The sequence below is a fragment of the Rattus norvegicus genome, chromosome 13 (genome assembly GCF_021556685.1).
Source record: "Rattus norvegicus strain SHRSP/BbbUtx chromosome 13, alternate assembly SHRSP_T2T, whole genome shotgun sequence".
NCBI lineage: Eukaryota > Metazoa > Chordata > Mammalia > Rodentia > Muridae > Rattus > Rattus norvegicus.
Window position 1 is genome coordinate 101,262,328 of NC_141546.1, and position 22,612 is coordinate 101,284,939.

Here is a 22,612-nt window from a genome sequence, read left to right on the forward strand (position 1 = left end):
GAAGGACAATGACAACTGTCCATGCAATCAATTAGCCATGTGGATGGAGGGACCCACCGAGAGATCTCCTTGCCCTCTTATCCTTACGGTTTACTCAAGCCTTCAGAGGAAGCCACAGCTCCTGGACCCAGCCTACACTCCTAAGAGAACTGCAGTCCTAGAGATGCTATCTAAAGGCAAAAGTAGTTTGGTTTAAGCCTGTATGTGCACAGAGGATTAAAGGGCAGACTCAATCCAGCTGTGGGTTGAATCCAGCTGCTGGCACCTGCCTTCTGCAGTTGAAATACTGAAGGGTTCACAAAGTTGTCTCTTCTGGGGACTGTGACAGGTATTTTCTCCTCTAAGTTTACCCTGCAGCCCGGGAAGGACTTTTCCTACCCAACTCTCTCACACTCTGGCCTGTGCTGCAACTCTCTGGAGTGGCTCCAGTTCTCAAACTGGCACTTTTTAAATGATTCAAATGTAAGCCCCATTTAAAATGGCACATAAACTATGTGTGTCATCGGAGGACAGGTTATGTCAAATCATCTGGAGAACACATAAACACATCTCTAGCAATAATAGATTATAGCAGTTACCACCGTAACAATTCTTATAAAACAGTCCAGCATCTCAGCCCATGAGCCCATGTTCTCAATCCATCCTCAGTATAAAGCCCAGTACCAGGGGACCACTTGTCAACTTCTCTGACAACCACTTCAAAGGGACAAGTTTCTTATATAAAGTTATCTTTATGAGAAAAAACCTACTGTTAAAGACAAGGCATTGTTAGCATACACTGTGGCAGGAGTAAAAAGGCCTCCCACAGGATGGGAGAAAATACTTGCCCGTTGTTTCACTTTCTAGTATGTAGTCAAAAACATGCTAGCATGTTCGTGAGGTTCTTTTTAATGTAGCTAATATAAAAGTGATCATCTATTTTGAGTCATGATTGGATAAGCAGTTGGGCATATGCATGTATATGAATATGTATATGTACATGTATATGTATACATATGTATATATTGGAATTTAAAAGGAATGCCATTCTGACATAATCTGATTGGCCTTTGGAACACTGTGTTAAGTGAACAAGGCCATGATGGGATGTTGGAAAAGAAAACTGGTACTTTGAAGAAACCAAGGTGGCCAAGACAGAGTTTGTCTGTGGAGACAACCAGTAGTGTTCAGCCAATGGCGCTAACTAACCTGATGCTACAAAAATGGACAGGGCATAGGTACGCTGGGTGACGTTAACAAATGTCACAGCACACACACTTTACTACAGTCGGAGTGGAGGAGAAGGGTGAGGATAGAGAATTAATGATGGATTCACACAGGGCTGCTTGGTACCTGACACCGCTTCCTGTCAATAGGCGGCAGACTTGCTGACCGGGGGAAGGAGCGGGCACTGGTGCATGCCAGCCAGCTGCTGAGACTGTGGGCCGTCTTGCTCTTCATAGCAGAGCCCTTCCGGTGCTCCAAAGGCTTTGCCTTCTGCAGCCGCACCTCCCATGGGTCAGGATGCTCCCGGAAAGGTGAATTGTACACACCTGAAATCTAAGGAACACATTTCTTTAATTTACATACGAGAGTACGTTTTTATCCATTTGAGGAAAAAGTACTTTAAACTACAACTTTGGTACTTAATCAGGGGTAAGTTACCAGAGGAGAACTTAGAAAACTTTGTATCTGGTTTAGACCAACAATCTTAGCAACTTTCAGGATTGCAGAGTAAATGTGTTTTGAAAACTCAGTCTGAAATTGTATTTGAGAAAATAAAATAGAGATTTTTAGTCATCCATGTTGTATTCCTGACAGATATGATGTGTTTTAAACTGTAGGAGGAAGCCATACCTTCATTTACATAAATATATGTTTTAAATTGCATCAGAAAGTCAAACCTTCATTTACATAAAGGCAAGTGGGCAATGCTTGAACAAATTTAGGGTATTAATTATATATAAATACTTGACTATTTGAATTGCTGATCATTATACACCGAAAGGGCATTTTTCCACACACTTTTTATTGATTCTTTGGGAATTTGAGATCATACAGCCTAGCACACTCAGTTCCCATTTCTTTAATGTCTGCCCTGCCTAGCCTTGGCCTCCCCCAAACCAAATAAAAATAAAATAAAAATAAAGAAGTTCAACATGTGTTCTCTATATACCCACTGCAGCAAAGTCAAACTTGGAGTGCCCCACACCTTAACAGGGACGGCGTCCTTCCCTTGGCTTCCTGGCGCCTGCCAGAAGCCATCAGTTTCCAAGAGCTACATTTCAGCATGTTTATCACACTTTAAGAGTTCTCTTGGATGGTGTTCTGCTCGGGCTGTGACTTTGGAAGGTGGGAGTTGTCACAGAAGCCTCTCAGGGTCCCTCTTTCTCAACTGTGTGTCTGCAGTCATCCCTGTCACTGGAAGAGTAGCTTCCTTGCTTGTTATAGTCAGCGGGAGCATGCATGGATTTCACATGGTTTCTGCTGACAGCACAAACCACCAAGATGGCCTCCTCCTGCAGTAGGAAAATGGACCCAAACAAGGTAGCCTGGGTCCTGAACATCAACAGGGCCCCAGGTGGCTGTGCAGGCCTTTCACATCAATATGGCGTTAGGTGGTGACACGGGCCATGGAAATCGGTAAGGTCCCAGGCAGTTTTATGGGCCATTTACGTCAACATGGTCCCCGGGGGCAGCGTGGCCTACAACATCAATATGGCTTCAGGCAGCAGCATGAACCTCAGACATCTGCAAGGCATTAGGTGGCACCATGGGCCACAGACATCGACATGGCCCTCTGAGGCATCAGGGTCACATACCCCCACATGCCCCTCAGCAGCTGCAAAAAGCACACACAGCAACAGGACCTCAGGTGGCAGGACATGCCACTCACTTCAACACGGACCCCTGAGGCAGCAGAACCAAGGACGTCTCCGAGGCTTCAGTCAATGGTACAGACTGCATATGTCTATATGAATCTCTGGTTTATCATGGACTGGGGCAGCAGCTGAGTGGATCACAGACACTACCATGGCTTCTTGTGGTACCACAGGCCATGGTAGTGTTTTGAGGAGGTCCAATACAGAAATCAAAGCATTTCTATCTCAGGAATTCATCATTGCCCAGACTCAGGACGATAGTGCAGCCTGGTAGACTGTGGGCTGAGTCTGGATCTGCATAGCTTCAGGCTGCTGCATACCACCCAGCTGACCCCACTGGGTGATGACATGTCCCTTAGCCACCCTCAGGCTTCTCTAATACCTGTCTTCAGTTCCCCCTGTATGCACAGCCCCCTTCATACATGCATTCCTTGTAGTGGTGTCCACCCCACACAAGGCAGAGCAGGGCAGCCTGGCTTCTGCTTCCCGCCCCCTGTGAGCATCTATTTTAAGTCCTGTACTTGGCCAATCCCTCTGGTTCCAGACCCATATGGGATACTATTTATCACTCCAAATCTGTGCACTTACTGTGCACATCAGGTGCCCTGCTTCTGCAGCGTCATGTTGCCCTTACCACTCTGTCACACATTGCATCAGAATAGCCGAGACTTCGCACAGCATCTGCCCTGCTAAATGGGTGCCACAGATGCGTGTGTGAGAAATGTGAAATCCAAGCGTAGCAGATGTCCATCATCTGCAGGCCTCATGTTACTTGAGCCACAGACTGAAGATCACACTACTCTGATAGAACTGTATTGGGTGATATTTGATCTCCAGAGATTCATAATCAAAATACATGTGCATACCTGCACATAGACATGTGTAAATACCCTTTATGCAAATTCACATTTGTAGGGAAAAGTGAAATTTTCTATGATGAAATGATTGGTGGCTCTGTAGACACTGAACTATATAAAGAATGTATTAAACACTTCTGTTATTCCTAAAAGAAATAGACTTTTCTTTTATGCTGCAATTAACCCATAAACATTCCTGATTATATGTTATCTCGGGGTCCCTGGTAATATTAGCTAGGACAGATGTCTTGGGAAAACTGTCCAAGGAGGCTGGAGAGCTGGTTCAATGGTTCTCTTCCAGAGAACCCGGTTCAAATCCCAGTATCCACACAGTAGCTCACAGCTGTCAGAGCTTCTGGTGCTGGGAATCTGACACCCTCGCACAGACACACATAGACAAAACATCAACTCAATGCACACAAAATAAATAAATATCCATAAGAAAGAAAAGCTGTACAAGATGAGTTTGACATTTCAAGCCAACCCTTCGGACGGTGGGGATTCCTACCCTACGCCTACCCCAGCCTGGTCCCCAGTTCTTCTGTACTCTCTTGGAGGTGCCAGTCTGCCCCGCCATTATCCCTTACAGAACTCACAGTTTCACAGTTAACCACCGCAACCAAGTGGAGAGAGAGCAGGGCCCTGGGTATGTCTGCAAAGTACCCGGCAGACACTCCGTAAATGAGTCTAAATACTCACGGGGGGGGGGGCAGCATCACTCCATTGAGAAAGGTGTCACACGGTGCTCAACTCTGCTTTCCAAAGCAGCAAAGGCACAAATCCAGACCTGAGACCAATGGGATGTGACCCCTTTTGTCTAACACGTGGTTTTCCTTTCCTTTCGAAGATGATGTTAGGACCCATTTTAGTCATGTTAAATTTAACCTTTTCTGCTCTTCCATTAAGGACTAAAATTTATTGTATATAAAATAAAGTTAACACAGATATATTTTATACCTAAAATTATTTTAAAGTTGGTTCTTCTTTGATATCTTTTCCTTAATCTGAGTGATACTATGCTTTAGAATGAGTTTATTTTTTTTTAAGTACAAAAGTATTTTAGGGTAACACACTTTTGCTATTCTAGATACACAACGTGGACAGGCGCATGAACAAGGCAAATGGCCGCCGAGGAACAGACAAGTGTGTGTTTACCTGTGATGGCTTTCGTGGCCACTCAACTGAGGGCTAAGTCTCTAAATGGTTCTTAAGGCGCTTTTCTAAGTCACAAATGTACCCAGGATGGGAAGGAACAAGTAATGTTAGATTAAAAAGATGACTGACAAAAAATAACTATATGTTATGCTCTTTGCAGAGGATACAAGAGAAGAAATACCATTTAGGTTAGTGAGAGTCTAAGTGGAAATCTGTTAATTTATTGCCCAAATTTCCACCACCTTATAGATTAAGCTGTGAGATTCCTACAACTTAGTTAAAGGTTATAATTTACCATCTAACATCTCCATGGGCCTGAATAACCGCTGGTGTCTGTATTAACTTTACCCACCAGGAATCCTGATCTCCTGCTGCATTTGCACGCTCATGTGTAGGCAAAGTGGGAGATGCAAATAGAGTGAGAGCCATGATAGCTTCCTTAAATTACACTCTGCAACTATATAGAGGTCTCCTCATGTGTATTCTCTTTGCAATTTAAATCAAATATAGATAGAAAATACACTTTAATTGAATTTCAAATGTATCATTTAAAATCTTCAAGGTGTCAGTATTTTAGAAATTAATACATTAGCTGACTTACCTCAGTAGAAGCAGTTTGTGCGCCCCCACCCCATTCCTCACAGCGAGCGGTCACCCTGTTTATTGTTGGAGTAGCCATTTAGTTATTGTTTCTTTAAGTAAAATTTACAAACGTATGATTGTCTCCACTGCCTGCCACATTCCATGATCTGCCTGGTTAAGAAGAATGTTTTGCTGTGGGTCACAAAAGCCCCAGCCACCCCACCCCCAGGTTCTGTGGCAGAGTTTCTGCTTTCCCCATTTTTCACAGTCTGGAAGGGCCACTGCCATGGTAGCTTTGGGGACTTCATTTTCAGCAATAATTTCCTAGAGTGACCAACACTATGGGGAAATCTGTGCTAACTGTTTGAAAAAGGAGAAAGAAAGAGAAAAGCCTACACCTGAGCTATTTGCAGTACTGTCATGCTAACATTCAACTCAATAAGACCGGGGCTCTCAGGGGGGGCTCTGCTAATAGCTTCCCACTGACCTCCTTGCAGCAGGCTGGGCTGCTGACTGGTGGCCCAGTGGTGAGGACTGCAAAGCAAATGGGGTGTGAAAGCTGATTTTTTTTAAAGGCTATGGTTCTGACTGGTCACAAAAAAAAAAAAAAGGCAATGAGTTATATAATAGATATATTTTTTTTCCTGAATTCCCCCCTTTAGACCGTCCATCATAGGAACTTAAGCATGACCTAGAATATTAATTATGTCGGGTTGAGCAATGAGCAAATGTACCATTTGTTACCCAGTCACCCTTAGCCTTACATTAATATTTTGAACTATTCCATATTTCTAACAATCTATCAGCAGGTTTTTTTTCTCCTCAATTTTTATTCTTATGCTTAAGTGCTGGATGGGAAAGTATTTGAAGGTGCAACTGATTTGAAAGCAAAGGAAGGGCTTGCTGCAGGGGCACCTGCTGTGCTGTCTCAGGCTGTGCAGGCTGCAGCTCCCTACACAGACCTTTGTTCCCTGTGTGCCAGGAAGCTTCAGTGTAACTTCTTGTTTCTTTGTTGTTGTGGTTTCCTCTCAGAGCTCATATCTGTGAACTGAAGAGACTGAAACTGGCGATGGACACCTCAGATCCCCACTGCACAGCCATCCATGTTTCAATGTCAGACTTCACCTGAAACAGTCGTTTGGCTAGACTTGAGAGAAGAGAGGTGAACAGGCTAGCTCAGATCTGGGAGTGAACAGAGGTGAACAGGCTAGCTCAGACCCTTTATCTTTTCTTTTTTGGAAACTGCATTCAAGTCACTTAGCAAATAGAAGTCTGCCACAGAAAGAGACAAAGTCTAAAACCATTTTCAGGCCTCTTGATTTAAAATCTGTGAATACCATTGAGTGGGACACATTTCTCAAAAGAGGCCTAGCTAAAATATGCTTCTCTTACTAAATTTTAAGCAGATGCAGTTTGAAAGGAAACATTAAGAGAACACAGTGGCCAAGAGTTCTGATAGCTGGAAAAGAGAAGGTGGGCCTAGGACCGAGTGGAGTGTTTGCCGTGGAAGGGAGTGTTGAACAGACAGTGAGACCTCATCACGGCCATCAGCCTACCTGTGTTAGGGACTTACAAAACCCCACTCAGCAAGTGACTGCCCTGCTCCTGGGAGAGTGCTGCCTGCCCCCAGGGCTCAGGAGGCCACTGCACCCCAGATGCTTCTGCTGAGGACCTAGAAGAAGCAAGGCAGCTGGATTCCTCCTGCCTCTCAGGCTGAACTCAGCACTGGCTCTCACTACAGTGTACGTGATATGAATGTGCTGGCATAAAGCAAATAAAAAACACACAAAAGCTGTGCGGTTGGTTTACTGAGGTTAAGAAAATTCGGGGCCTGAGTCGTGTTAGTAACTACTCTGTCTTGTTACTTAAAAGCACATTAGCTCAACTCTTAGGAACCTGATATACTTCCCTCAGACCTCCTTTGTGGCTCCTTGTCATTGTGCCCCTGACATGCCCGGTGCTAGGCTCCATCCTTACCCTGACTCCAGAACAGAACTGAACAGGGGAGGAAGGAAAAGGAACTGAAGGAGGGGAAGGAGCAGAGAGGAGAGAAGAAAGCAGAGTTCTTAAGGTTTCCTTCAAAGTTCAGTGAAGGCCTGTTAACCACGCCGACTTCTGAGAACTCAGACCTTGCACATGCGGCTGCTCACTTGCTGGCCATTCTAGCAGAGGCACTCAGGGGTGCAGCACAGCGGCAGTTAGCCCTGCATTGGGAGAAGACTCCAGCCCCTCCCCTGCCCCAGGATTCCTCTGGCCTGGCCAGCACCTCCTGGGGCTCTGCTTGTCCAGAGGAGATCACCATGGCCCTCAGAGCTTTGGTCAGGGAAAGGTAGAGGTGCAGAAGAATGTCCCCTAGATACTGTGCTATATACCTGTTTTATTGTGGAGGAATTTTTGTTTTCTTCAAGAATTTTTAAAAGGAGAAACAAAGTGTGCTCTTATTTTACTTTTACATGATCAGAGTGAAATATTTTTAAATAGCTGTAGTTACTAAATAAAAAAATTCAGAAGTGAATTTGCTACTCTCATCAATCTTATACATTAAAGCATTTCCTGTGAAATGTGGATTAGAAGAAAGTAACTTAAATACAATATTCCCTAACGCAAATTAAAATCAATGGCTATAGAATGCCTACCAACCTTCTCAGCCTAAGATATGCACAGAGAGGGCAAAAGCTTTTCATCCCATGAGGCTATTCTTAGAAGAAAGAGGCTAGAACTCGAAAGACTTTGCATGACTGGCTGTGGTCTAACTGGCTGATAGTGGGTATCTCACAGTGCTTGTTACCAAAGATATAGAACACACTATGAGAATCAATCATTGAGGCAAACGTCTCTGAATTTGTTCTGAGACTAGGTAGAATTTTGTAATAAAAATGGAAGAAAGGCACCAAGACCAAGAGAGCAAGGGAGGGAGAAGACATGGGGGCACAGTCAGGGGACATCAGGCTGACCAGGGCACAGTCAGGAGACACCAGGCTGGCCACTGTGGCATGAGAATATTGCCAAAATTTATCTTTGGAATGTTGAGAACTTGAATTGAATTCAGTTATAATTTTGAAATTTCTTGATTTTCATATCTCCTTTAAAAGATAAACTTAGGAGAAAGCCCAAAGCGACCACAAAGATGCTGGCAAAAACTACAATCCAAAGGGAAATCACAAACAGATGGGAACTGGATACAGAAGAATCCTGGGCAGTGTGCAGGCAAGTTAGCCTGGCCAACAATAAGGAAACTTGCTTTCAGACCCAGTGGGAGGTGAGGACAGACACCCAAGGCTGTCCTCTGAATTCAGCATTAGCCCATTTGCATGTATACATCACACACACACACACACACACACACACACACACACACACACACACTATACACACACACCATACATACACACCATACACACACACACCACATACACAAACCACATACACACACACACCACACACACACACCACATACACACACACCACATACACACACCACATACACACACACCACACACACACACATACACACACACCATACACACATACACACACACCATACACACATACACACACACCACACACCACACACACACCACACACATACACCACACACACACACCACACACACACACACACCATACACACACACCATACACACACCACACACACACCACATACACACACCACATACACACACCACATACACACACACACCACACATACACACCATATACACACACCATACACACACCACACACACACATACACACACACACCATACACACATACACACACACCATACACACACACCACACACATACACCATACACACATACACACACACACCACACACACACACACCACACACACACACCATACACACACCACACACACACATACACACACACACCATACACACACACCATACACACACACCATACACACACACCCCATACACCACACACACACACACACCATACACACATACACACACACCATACACACACACCCCATACACCACACACACACACACACACACACACACACACACACACACACACACACACACAGAGTGATGGGCATGGAATGGGGCAGGTTACTCATAAAAGCTAAACTGAGATATGTCATAAATGTGAGAATTCCATTCCGCAGCCATCCAATCCAGTTCCACACTAGGAATTCCAAAAGACTAAATGCTATAGTAGGGCACATGACCAGTGTAAGCAGAGAGATGAGGTTTGACATGGGAAGCAATACTCAAAACAGCAATGAAGAAGCCTCTGCAAGGCTCATTAGGAGACTGAATCTGCCTGAGGAAAGAATTTCTGGTATGTCAAGAAAAATTTCAAAACAAAACAAAACAAAAAAGCAAAACTGGAGCAGAATGTCCAAGTGGCGTGGGCACTTGTGAGAGGTGTGGTGTGCCTGTCCTGTGAATGACGTGCGAGAATTGGAGAAGGGATCAGGGAAACATCTGAGGTACAATGACTGCGAATGACCTCAGGCTCACTCACTGGCACTGCACTGTGAGGGCATGCCACTGCCAGGCCTAGATGCTGGGTGCTCAGAGTAAAGTCTCTCACAGTGCAGCAACACTGAGCACTGCCGGAATAGCCCGAATTGTGTGTTAGATTTTGGATTAACTTTTGGTCATTGCACGCCCAAGAAACATCTACTGTCGCCCCTTTTTGTTACCATGTTCAGTTATGGTAACAAGCGTGGTTCAAGAACCTGTGCAGAGCCATGGCTGGAATGAACCCGGGTGCCGAGCATGAAGGGAGGAAGGAGGGAGGAGGAGGAAGGAAGGGACTGACAGGTAAGATGGAGGGAGGAAGAGAGGGAGAGAAGGAAGAAAAGAAGAGAAAGAAACTAGAAAAAACACGTATTGAGGGGGAAACAATCACTGACGAGAATTTACCTTGTCAAATCCTACAAGTGTGAAGGAGAAATGAACATCTTCAAATAAAGAACGACGGGTCTGTGTGCTCAGAATAAAATCTGTGACGGTGGACCCCTAGCTCCACTGAACCACTGCCAGAGGACAATGAGAAGGCTGGGGTGCTCCGACTGTAGTGAGTTTGGGCCTCCATACAAAAGTGCTGGTCCTGTCTTTACCACTTCTTGCCATGGAAGCTAGTCCCTCCCCACATACTGAAAAGTTCACTCTCCTGCCTCTCAGCCCACCTCTCACCTTTTTAAACATCCATAGTGTTTAGCTGTTTCATCTATCTTTTCAAGCTTTCTCCCCCATGTGGCTATTTTGGGAACATGAATACATTCCTGTTCCTCTGAACACCCTCCTCTACCCTGAGTCTCCTATCAACCCCCTATTCCAGTGACAGGAATTTCCCATGATCCTCAGTCTCCTTCCCTGCAGCAGTGAAGACGTTTTCAATCTGGGGTGATGGTACTCCAGCCTACATTAGCTCCTGCCTCCCTCCTCTTGGAAGCCAGTCTGACAGTAGGAAGCAAACATCCTCTTTCTCTTTCTATGTACAGCGATGGGGCTGTTTTCCTGGCCTTACTAGGGGGAAATGAGAGGAATGATGGAATCACACAAAATCAAGGTCACTACTGACAGTGTCCAGAACTTACAAAGCAGATGTACTCCATCTTTCTCTGACTGGTTCTGGACTCAAGCAGGGGAAGGTGTCGATAACGCTTCTTTCCCTCAGGTGCCCAGTTTCTACCCTGATTAATCACTGGTCTTTGGCAGAGATCCTGCCTCCCTCTGCCATCACATGCTTTGGCATTGCAGATGGTGTTGAATATACCCACAAATAGTCCTCTCTTGTCATTTGGAACATTACAAAACATATGTATTAGTAATATAAACATTACTAATTAAGAGAACCATTAGTAACTAATTTGGGAGTAAGATGTCAAAGACATGTTTCTTTTTGCTCACTCTCAGTCACCTGCAGTATTGAGTGGGTTTCATTTGTTTTCTGATTACAGCTGCCGTCCAGACAGCAGAAGTAACAAGTAATCAAATGGCAATTACACAGTTACTTCTCTCTAATGGCTCTTTTTGAGAAGACAAAAAAAAAATAGCCTAAAACCCATCCCTATGGGCCAGAAACGTATGCTTGCCTTTTGGTCAAGAGGACTTAACAAGTCAAGCTTGTTTCCCTCCACCCCAAGGCCTCATGTTTGGAGGGATGAGAGCTTCCACAATGCAGGAGAAGGCAAAGGGGTTGAGTATGCTCTCTGGTCCTTGCTTTCAAGCAAACAGGAAAGTTAAGAACATCTTGACCTCAGGGCATACCCTTGAGGTGGGTCCTTTTTCTACCCTGGCCAATCCAGGTTAGACCAGAGTGTTAATACCACATTCCCTGTGTCTGGTGTATGACCTGGCTTGATTTGGCCTGTCTAGAATCTCTAATGATGTTAGCTGTCCTTCTGTCTGTTCTTTATATACAAGATTCACCCTTTTAAAAACTGAAAAAAAAAAAAAAGAAAAAAGAAAATCCACGGAACCAACCAAACCTTGGCCCTTAGGGGCTCACAGAGACTGAATCGACAAGCAGGGAGCTGTCTGGGACTGACCCTATGCTCTCTGCACATGCCTTACCATTGTGCAACTTGGTCTTCTTGTGGGGCTCCTAGCAGTGCAAGGGGGCTGTTTCTGACTTTTTCTGGCCTTTGGAACCCTATTTCTCATATTGGGTTGCTTTGTCCAGCCTTAATATTCCGAACAGAAGTGGGGGAGGAGAAGGTTTGGGGGGTTGGAACAGGGAAGTGGGGGAGGGACTGGGAGGAGAGCAGGAAGGAGAAACTTCGGTCGGGATGTAAAAAGAAAAAGAAAAAGAAAAAATAAAAGATAGAAATGGAATATGAAAAATCACAAAAATTTATTTGTGCAAACACAGACATCACTTTTCAAGCCAATATAGACTTCAAATAATTTTGTTTTATTTTTATGTTTTTAATTCAAAGAAGAAATACTGAGTGACTAGGATTAAAATCTGAACTGCTTCACGTGTTTAAATCTAAGAGTTAGGACATAGATAAAACATGTCGGCACCTGTGCAGACTATTAGTACCAGGAGAGAGAGACATTTAGGATCAGTGCAAGTTCAAGGCCAGCCAGAGTCACACAAGGAGACCCTGCCTTATACAAGAGCAAAGAGGGGGACCTCATGTCCCTTTTCTGGGGTTTGCCTACACTGTAAGGAGGAAGGACTGACTCCAGCAACGAGGTAAGTGGCAAAGTATAAAATAAGGAAAGGGAGATTCTCCCTCAAAGACTGGAGGAGACTCAGCAGCTGAACGTTTGCACGGTAGTTGGCAGGCTTTTGATTTTACTGTAGTTACATAAATAACATCCCGATAATTAAAGGGGTCATTTCCATGATGTAAGACCTACAGAAGCTGAGGACACTGTCAGGGTGGAAGAAGACCTGGGTTCATCCCCAGCACTGAAAGATATGTACACACACACACACACACACACACACACACACACACATGTATAGATAATGTTATATAATGTAGACTTGTTGTATATTGCTTATTGGCTTCTGGGTTAAGATCAGGTATAAAATGCAACACTTAATGATTCAGAGTTTTCTGATAGGCACAGATGGGTATACATGCTTTAACAGCAAACAACGGACAAATATGAATACATTTAAAAGAAAAATACTAAAAGTATTTAATACTATTAATTCTATATGCATACAATTTGTTATTTCCAAATATACTTGAATCCTCTGTAGCAGCAGTTCCCCAGAACCTGCAGACCACTCACTGTGCAGACTCACTCAGGAGAGAATGTGCCTGCAGCCTGCATGGAGTCGGGCACTGAAGTGTGTGCATATCAGAGAGGAGTGGCCTGCAACCTCTGTGTCCTGAAGCCACTTTGGAAAATTGATCCAATAGCCACATGAATTGTAAGGACAAAATTTGATTCCCATTTCCTATTTAAAACTGAGATCTCCCCTTTAAAATATGAGTACGTAGTGCCTTATGCTTTTTATCTCAGCACTTAGGAGGCAGAGACAGGCAGATCTCTAAGACTTCAAGCCCAGCATGGTCTACAGAATGAGTTCATCAGCCAGGGCTGCATAGTGAGACACTGAGACCCTGTCTCAAAGAAAGAAAGGAAGGAAGAAAGGAAGGAAGGAAGGAAGAAAGGAAGAAAGAAAGAAAGGAAGAAAGAAAGGAAGAAAGAAAGGAAAAAAGAAAGGAAGAAAGAAAGAAAGGGAGGAAGAAAAAAAAGAAAGGAAGAAGGAAAGAAAGAAAGGGGAAGAGAGGGAGAGGGGGAAGAGAGGGAGAGAAATACAGTGGGAGGGGACAGGGAAGGGAGAGAGAAAGAGACAGACAGAGTGGCAGGGGGACAAAGAAGAAAAGAAGGAAAGAAAAATTACAAAGTATAATAGATATACTACACCATGCAACCTTTCCGTAGGAATAAAAATTTAGATTAATATTGCTAGAGGAGAAAATGAATAATTCTCTTCAGAAAATGCAACAAAATGATTGTTAAAACTTGAAGAACAAATATTATAGATCTAGGTCAAGCAGTTAATCAAAGTAGTTATATTTGAGACTGTGAGTGGCTAAACACCATAAGACTTTTAATATTTTATATGAATTTGAAATCATACATCATAATAATTTCGTCCTCTTTCTTCTACTTCCTTTCTTCTTTGTTCTCCTCATCTTTTTCTTCCCCTTCCTCTCCCTCCTCACCCCTCCTTGTCTCGTCTTTTCTTCTTTCCATTATTGGAAATTAAACCCAGTGCCTAAAGCATGGGAAGAAGGGCAGTCCCGCTGAGCTGCAGCCAAAATCCTTTCATTTGGTTCCATGTAGAATTACGTCACCCAACCCTGAGGCTCGGGGGACCTAAAGTCTTTGGTCGCCCGTGCACATCACATACCACCCTTCTACAGACACATACTTTTAAAAAGAATAAAATAAACATTCTTAAAAATGATTTCCAAAACTGTATAAGCTTTAGGCCCATAGCAGGATTTAATTTTTAATCGCCAAAAGGAAAGTTTTATGATGTCTTCCTAAAGAATCCATTTTTTTTGGTTCTTTTTTTCGGAGCTGGGGACCGAACCCAGGGCCTTGTGCTTCCTAGGCAAGCGCTCTACCACTGAGCTAAATCCCCAACCCCAAGAATCCATTTAAAAATACTTTTAGTGTTGTGTGTTGAAAAACAGTCTTCCACATTGCTGTCTCTTTCCAGTGGCTTCTGATTGTCCCTTTGCTTCTGTCCACATTTTTGTCTGAATTTCCTAGACGTATGTTGTAGTCAAGACAAAGAGAAGAGAGCAGAGGAGGGACCAGTTTGATGACAACCTTTTCCCCACTTACATTCCTACTTAATGACAAGAGGGTAAATAATTGTCCTTTTCTATGGATTATAATATAACAAGAATTATATGTAACATTGGAGAGGGAGGATGTAAATACAAGAGTTAGTGCTGAATTAATTCTCATGGTGGCTCAGTCTTTGGTCTTTCAGAGGAGAGGCTGACAAAGGTAAGGGGTGTGACGGTGGCATTCTGGCATGGACTGCTCAACGGATGCAGAGAGAATGTCCAGTCTCATAGGCCTTCTTCCTGTTCTGTGCCTCCAGAGGTCAGAGGTCAGAGGTCAGTCCATCTGCTGCAGAATCTTCTTGAAAGACCAAACCTGCCATCCACCCTAAGGGAGAGAACCACCTGGCTAACAGTTGGCTGCAGCAGAGATAACTGCTTCACAGAACTGTGGAGACAGAAACCATGACAAATTGGCTTGAGTTGTGCCCATGGAATTTCCACAGCTGCCCAAGTTATGCATGGCTTTGTTAGCCTTCTGCACAAAGGCTCTAGTTTTTTCCATGAGTGTCCTTGGGCTGACTGGGCACATTTCTGTAAGCACTGTAGCACCCTCCTGTACAGAGTTTGGTACCAGAGCACTTAGCTATCAAGGAGGATCTCAGGATCTCAGGAGTGGAGATGGAGTGTCGTGCACATAGGTGTCACTTGGTGAATCATATGTGGGCCTCTGACTTCCAGGGACCAAGTTCTACTGAGTTTATATGAACTAGGTACAACCATGAACAAACACTCATCCTTAAATTTGTAACCTTCCTCTGGAAGAAGAGGACAGGAAGATAACCGTACCAATCCTGCACCACGCCCTGTTTGCTAGCTAGGGTCAGTATGCACTTCTTCACAAGAAATGTGAAACACTACCTCCAATTCCTAGCACGATGGTTGATTTCCCTAATTCCAGCCCTTAGGGAGGCCATGACAGCAGAATTTCTGGAGGTTCAAGATCAGTCTGGGACACATAGTGAGTTGCAGAACGCCTAGGCTGTGTATACAGTGAGATCCTGTCCCCCACAACCCTCCAAATGCTACTACCCGAAATATACTTTCATCAACCTCCTTACTGCCAAGCCCCTTCAACTTCTGTAGAAATTTGCCACGTCAAAGAGTCGGTAGCTGGGAACGCATGAGGTCCATGGTGTAATTGGACTAATAATGGAAGTTAGGTAGCAGTGAACCCTCCAAAACGACTGGCAGGTTTCTCCTGTGTCTGACTCACTTTCACTTAAGAGCCATCAATACCTACTCTAATGTCCAGATAGCCCACGATTCCTTAAGCGCCTTAGCACACCGAGACCCTTCCCACAGCCCCGAGTCCCCACAGCTTCCTCCTCTGAGCTTCTTTGCTGCTGGGCAGATACTTCTCTCTCTCTCCTCTCATGAACTATTAACAATCTATCAGTGTTCACCAACCTACACTAATAAGGACAGCTGAACAGCTAGTACATTTGTTGACAAAGCAGTTTAATAGGTGGGAGGAGACATCTTTAAAAGTAAAGGAATGGAAAGGTCGGTGTGGTGGGAAGTTGTGAGAATTGCCCTTCTTTGGGGTGAGAGCAGGACTGAATGTCCGGACTATAACTAGCTGTAAGAAGTAATCAGCTTCATCCGTATGCTGGGTGTTTTGGTAAGTTTTTCTTGAACATAATATCAGGCTGGGATGACATGACTACACAGAGGAGCAAAGGAAGAAAAGACTGAAAGGCAGGGCGGAGGCAGATAGCGGAGAGTTGTCAATGTTTACGCTGAAAAGGAAGGGTTGTTTGAAACATATTCGCATTAGTACTTTGAAAATTTCATATTTGCATACCAAGTATCTCGATCATATCCACCCCCAACTTCTCACACATCCTCTCAGATCCACCCCACCCCCTTCCTCTTTCGCTTCTTTTGTCCTCTTGTTTTGTAGTTATTTGCGTAACACATCAGGATAAGCTGTGTACACTCCTGGTGGTGGGGCTACCAAAAGGAGCATGGCTGACCAACTAGGAGCCATACCCTTAAAGGTGGTTGTCCCTCCCCAGCAGCCACCTGCTGTCCAAGGTTCCTCAGGGAGGGTGGGTGTCTGAGTCCCTCTTCCCTCCACACTACAAACACCGTCATTGCCTTGATGGAGGAGATGGCACGCAAAAGTTGTGCTGACACACAGACTGCTCAGAGGGCATGGAGAAAGTCAAAGGCAGGTGACAAAATGCATGCAGCCGAGGAATGGTACAGCCAAGTAACCAAGGAGCCAGACTGTGCACGAGTGAGTGAAGTGGCCTCTAAGATCAACAGGCATGAAATGTGCAACAGTCGCTGATGGCCGTGCCTCAGCACCACTGCTCCAGAGCTGCCCGTGTGTGGCAGCTGAGTGCTGTATCCTGAGAACCTTGCCCACAGCGAAGCCTGTCCAATCCTGAGAACCCTTCCACAGCGAAGCCTGTCCAAACACTGTAATTTCCAAATTCACGAGCCCCTGACCCAGATGCACACACACCATTACACATGTAAACAGTGGCATGTGTACACACAGGGCCTGCCATTTTCCCATGGCTTCTCCTCAGGACAGAAGTGCTTGTCACACGTCCCATGGCAAGTCCATAATGTACATAAGCAGACAACCTCTCAGCTTCTGCTGAGGGGCAGGATGGAAAGCATAAATACCTCTAATTAAGAATTTTAACCTCATAATCTTTATCTTCTAAACATGTTTCCCATCGAGCAGCCTACCAGTTTATTATAACTAGTGCTTTAAGCTTTAATTAAAATATATTCCTTCCTTATATAAATTCAATTTGGTACGGTTTTGAAAACAGATGACTGTATGCATTTTTCTTAAATATCCAAGTATATCAAATTATAGTTTATCGATAATGATCACTACAAAGGGCATTTTTAAAAATCATAAAACTGATAAGAATTAGTTTTGTACCCATATAAAAATTACTAGGATAAGGAAAACATAAAAACATATTATGCAAACGATAACATGAAAATTATTTCTATAACATTTCCATTTGAATCTGTGTTAACTATCAAATGACACAAAATAAAACATGCAGCTCTACTGATTGCTCCATTTGTGTTTGTATGTTTTTCCTATGATCATTTTAACATGAAAATGAGGAAAGTCACTGTCGGTTAATTACTCCTGTGGATAGTTCTATGCAGTGATGTTCATCTCCCAAGTGCTGGCCGCGGCCGTTTGGATCTTCAGTTTTAAATGCATCCTGAGACTTTGCTGAGGCTTAGGAAGCTCCTTTTCCTCGAGTGAATTCAACAACAGGCCTTTGCCCGCAGCCACCAGTAGGTGGAGCAGACAGCATAATTTATTACTGAGAACAAGGGCAAAGGAATGAAAGTCAGTTTCTTTGGAATAAAAGAAATCTGTAAATGAGATTTTCTTCAAAGGAAATATGCCCTGTATGTATTAGATTTGGTTTGACTGGTTACTGAATCAAAATAAATAACTTTATTAAATAATCAATCTTCGCAGAAAGATACATTTACAAATGGAGGTACGGCTTGCATTTTACTTTATTCAAATCAACTAAAATTAACTTTCCTTTCAAAAAAATTTTACAGGGACAAAGATTTTTTGATGTGTTCATTTAGTAAGGACGTTAAACACAGTCCTGCTTTACAGGTGGCGGGAGCATAGCAAACAGTATTTTCTAGGAAATATAATTGACTAATCCTGTTATGTCTGCAGCAACAAATTAACCTTATTACTACTAGTAAATGGTGATTGATTATTTATGCAAATAAGTTACCATGTTCAGCTTTCTGATTGAAATAAACATAGAAAAGAGGCGCTTTACTAGGACTTGAACTTTTTAATTAATAAAGCCCTGAGGGGCCTGTTAATTCACCCATTGCAATATTAGTTAGCTACTCGTGTAACTCCTATTAGCACACACATATTTGCTTGAATAAAGATGAGATAACAATAAAATTATGAATAGCTCCTGAAACTATTTTAAAATATACATCAGATTCATACTAAAATCAGCTTAAATTATGCCTATAAATATCAATACATCAGCATAACCAGTCTAGGGTTATTAATTCATTAAGTAGCATTATCTGTATACTTTGCTCTGCAACATTCTTCAGTGTTTTTAAAGCATTGTTGGCCTGACTAATGTTTTACATCTACTAACAATATCTGGCTACACTAGAACTATAGGAATATAATGTCAACTTTACTATTGTACAATGCATATTAAAAATGACATTACTAAGTTGTTGAAACTTTCAATAAACTATGTTCTCTTCTAAAAGTGCTACATTCTTTTCACACAGTTCAACAAAACTGTGTACAAATCAACTTCTCACCAAAAAGAACTTACACTTGCTACTGACAATTAGAATGCAAGTTTTTGGAAGTGAGACATCCTGTCCTAAGTACAAACAGTCCCGGGAGTCAGCCGGGACAACTTACCAAGAATATATTTAAATCCAAACTTCAATTTCCACCCAATAGCCAGGTCATTAAGGCAAATGAGTAACAATACTCACATTGAAGTATGTATTTTTGTTTCTTATATAGGGAAAGTATTTAAAATCCCTTGTATCAGCAAAATCAAAACTGAAAATGGTTGTTAATCTTAGTGAGACTGCTTATAGATAGCAATTTTGTCCTATTAAAAAAGTTGTGTGACAGCCAATGTAAATGAAGCTGAGTGCCCCTTGTGGCTAAGGATTCATTAGCATAACCTCACATGTACTAAATTCCCAGCACAGTACCCATGGAGGGCAAGCATTCAGAGACTCTGCTAGTCAGAGTAACAGGCTAAGGAGGAGAGCCATGCTCAGTGTAGTAAGGCTCTGTAGTCCTTAAGCTCTACCTTGGTAGACTATGGACAAACACTGACTCAAAGGAAGCAGACCAGATCTACCATAAGTATGGGAAGATGTGCGCCTACAAGCATCATCTGGGAGCATCTGCGCTCATGGATCAATAACAGAGTCCAAAGAAGGTAGTATCACTCTTCTATGTTATCACCGAGACGCTCAGCCTTGGGGGGCGTCATCATAGGTTCAAAGGTTATCCTTTTATCTCCTTAGTTACCTGCAGGTACATAGTAAGATCACCATCATCTCATAATCTAAATTGCCAGGCGGATAGAATCTCTGACGTTTCTTCTCCAAGGGAGAAGACCTGACAACACAGCTTCACCTGCAATATCCCAACACCAACAGCACCAGGCAAAGTGAAAATGAGAAGGGCAGCAACGTGGAGGCCACAGTGTAAGGAGCTCCTATCCTTGTTAATAACTAAAATAAAGAAAAGAAAGGAGCCAGCTCCCTCCTTCCACTGTCGGGGCTTGGGGCTTGAACCCAAGGTCAATGAATCTGAGTTAAAGAGCTTTTACCCACTAAGCCATCTCACCAGCCAAGTCATGCATTTAAAAGCATATTTCTCTGGACAGAATATTCTATGTGCAGGGTACTCTTTCTCAGCAACTGTAACAAAACCTTAAGTATAAGAATACATTTCTAAATATTCTAAATTCCATATTTACGTCTCCATAGGAAGCAATTTGATGAAAAGTTTTTCTTGACAACATCTATCAAAATTTAGAAAAGGAGGAAGAATGAGCTTCCACCATTCACTGAATTAAAAGAGAAAGCCTGAGAGCCAACTGGGCTTAATAACTTGCTACTTCTTGATCAATTCACAGCACAACGATAAGCCACGTGGAATGCGTTCTGAAGGCGAGGCTATGCCCTCCCTGTGTATCCCTGTGGCGGCGACCACTCTGCTCATGCGGACCTTTCTACCAGTGGCTCAGTGGCTGCCTCTATGAGGCACTGTCACAGGCCAATCATGACGCCTGTGCACACCAACACAGAAACACGAGATTGAACTCGAAGTAGTGTCTTTGTGGTATCTTTTCAACAAGTCATGTCCTATTCAGCCCGCTAGTTTGTCTCTGTCAGTCTAGGAGTCCAAGTGGCTCATGGGAGCTGCCAGGCACAGGTGAACTAACCTGCTTTGTGCTGAGCAGGTAATGCGTCTTGCGGGCTTGGTAATCTTTCTGCTTCTCCTCCAGTTCCAGGAGAATCTTTCTCTCTTCTCTCTCTTTCATTTCTGCGAACTCCTCCAAAGCCTCCCTGCATCAAAACCGTTAGCAGTTACTCTGTTGGCCTCAGTTGATCCCTAATTCTTTCACTGATGATAATCAAGTTTTTTTGAGGGGTGATGATCAGCTACATCCATCAAAATCAAGGGTGCAATTTATCTTGCCTGCGAGTTCTGGGGATCTTTGCTGTTGTTAGACAGCGTTTAAGTGACTTTGTCATGACGGGGCTTTCCACACCAAGCGCGTCATGTTCCAATTAGTACAGCAGCAGAGGAAATGCCGAAACCCAAAGTAAAGTGAGCGCCTGTCTAGATCACCCGTGTCCTTTGCTGAAGATTCACTACTTTGGAAATATTTAAATATTCCAAGAAGGATGTAAGTCTTAAATTTTAATTTTTATTTACAAATGTCTACCTGCTTACTCTGAATATTAATCACTTTTTATTTTAAAGTCTGGACTTTTTACATGCTTAATTGATTCTATTTACTTCGATTAAACAGCTCAACTAATAGCAATAAAATTACACATATTATCCTGCATTTAAAGAATTGACATTTTATTCAATAACATAAGTAATCTAAATAGAGGGTTAGATTAAGTTCACTTTTTTCTAAGGCATGAGAAATCCACTAAAATAATGAAAAAGTCCTTATTTATGTATATGCCTAAGAAATTTAAATGAAAAATAAGCTTTAAATTATACTGTGTGATAAATAGCTTCGGAATAGGACACGATATTATCAAATAAGGAAGAAAGACTACATCTTTTGCTTTCATTGGACAGATTTATCACTCATGTCAGACCAGCATTTTAATTCTGCTGTTTTATTTTTAAAATAGCTATCTAAGTTGGTGTCTACTTCTATATGTAAAATTTCAAATAAATCTCTTAGTCTTTGCTTCATATATCAGGGAGAACTAGAAGGAGATAGACTAGAAAGAAAAGAGAAAACAAAAGGACTCTCCTTGCCGCCTGAGTGTCTGGTAAATCTGTTGCAATCCTCCTTACAAGCTACGGATACTTCACACAAGGTTACTTATGAAACGCTGTGACGTTTAAAAATCACCATGCTAGGCCACTGTAGCAGAGCGATTTTTTTCAACATAAGATTAAATTGCAAAATAAATGAATTACTTGGAGTGGCACAGCCCCCATTTTACCACCCTTCCCTTGAAAATTGCTTATTAATATGAAAAAAGAAGGCATAAAATGGCCTGTTTTCCTTTATGCATGGTATTTGGGGTGCATCTGCACACCAGCAACCTGGGCTAGCTGCACATTAGACAGTGCTGGCAAGCTGGCACGATGACCCCTCTGACTGTGTCTCAGGGCTATTAATCGCTAAGGCCCTGGTAAAGCCAAACAAATTGGTTTCCATTGAAAGCATCTCTGTCTGTGTCTGCCAATTTGTTCTCTACCAAACAAACCTCATTAACTGTGTCCACTTTTTGACAAAGAACCAGGAGGTAGAAGAAATGGTGACCTTTCTTTGTCCTTAAGGTACACATTTCAAGACAGTCACATATGAGCAAATGAGAATTTTTACCAGGAAAACAAACAATCATGTTACTCAAAAACATCAGTGCATTATAAATTTTAATCTTTTAGTTTTGTTATTTGGTAAAAAAGAATAAATTCTTCAACTTCTTGTACAAGTCTTTGAGGTGATTTAGAGCAGCATATGCAGGTACTGACTGTCTTCCCTTATAAGATGTAGAAACAAGCCCAAGTAAGAATGTGTTAGCAGTAGGAGTGGAGTGGGAACTCTG

General features: G+C 42.8%; 1 protein-coding gene across 5 annotated transcripts in view; it reads right to left on the minus strand.

Moving 5' to 3' along the window:
- Positions 1-22,612, minus strand: part of Spata17 (spermatogenesis associated 17) — a 178,708-nt gene that overhangs the window by 63,663 nt on the left and 92,433 nt on the right. For 4 of the 5 annotated variants that reach the window (NM_001429827.1, NM_001398667.1, XM_087581443.1 and 1 more), the window contains 2 exons: positions 20,749-20,872; positions 1,333-1,539 (listed from right to left, as the gene is read on the minus strand). In NM_001429827.1, coding sequence (NP_001416756.1) covers positions 1,333-1,539; positions 20,749-20,872 — 331 coding nt within the window. Of the gene's footprint in view, positions 1-1,332; positions 1,540-16,217; positions 16,516-20,748; positions 20,873-22,612 lie in introns of those variants that run through there. The other variant, NM_001429828.1, reaches the window with a different exon arrangement.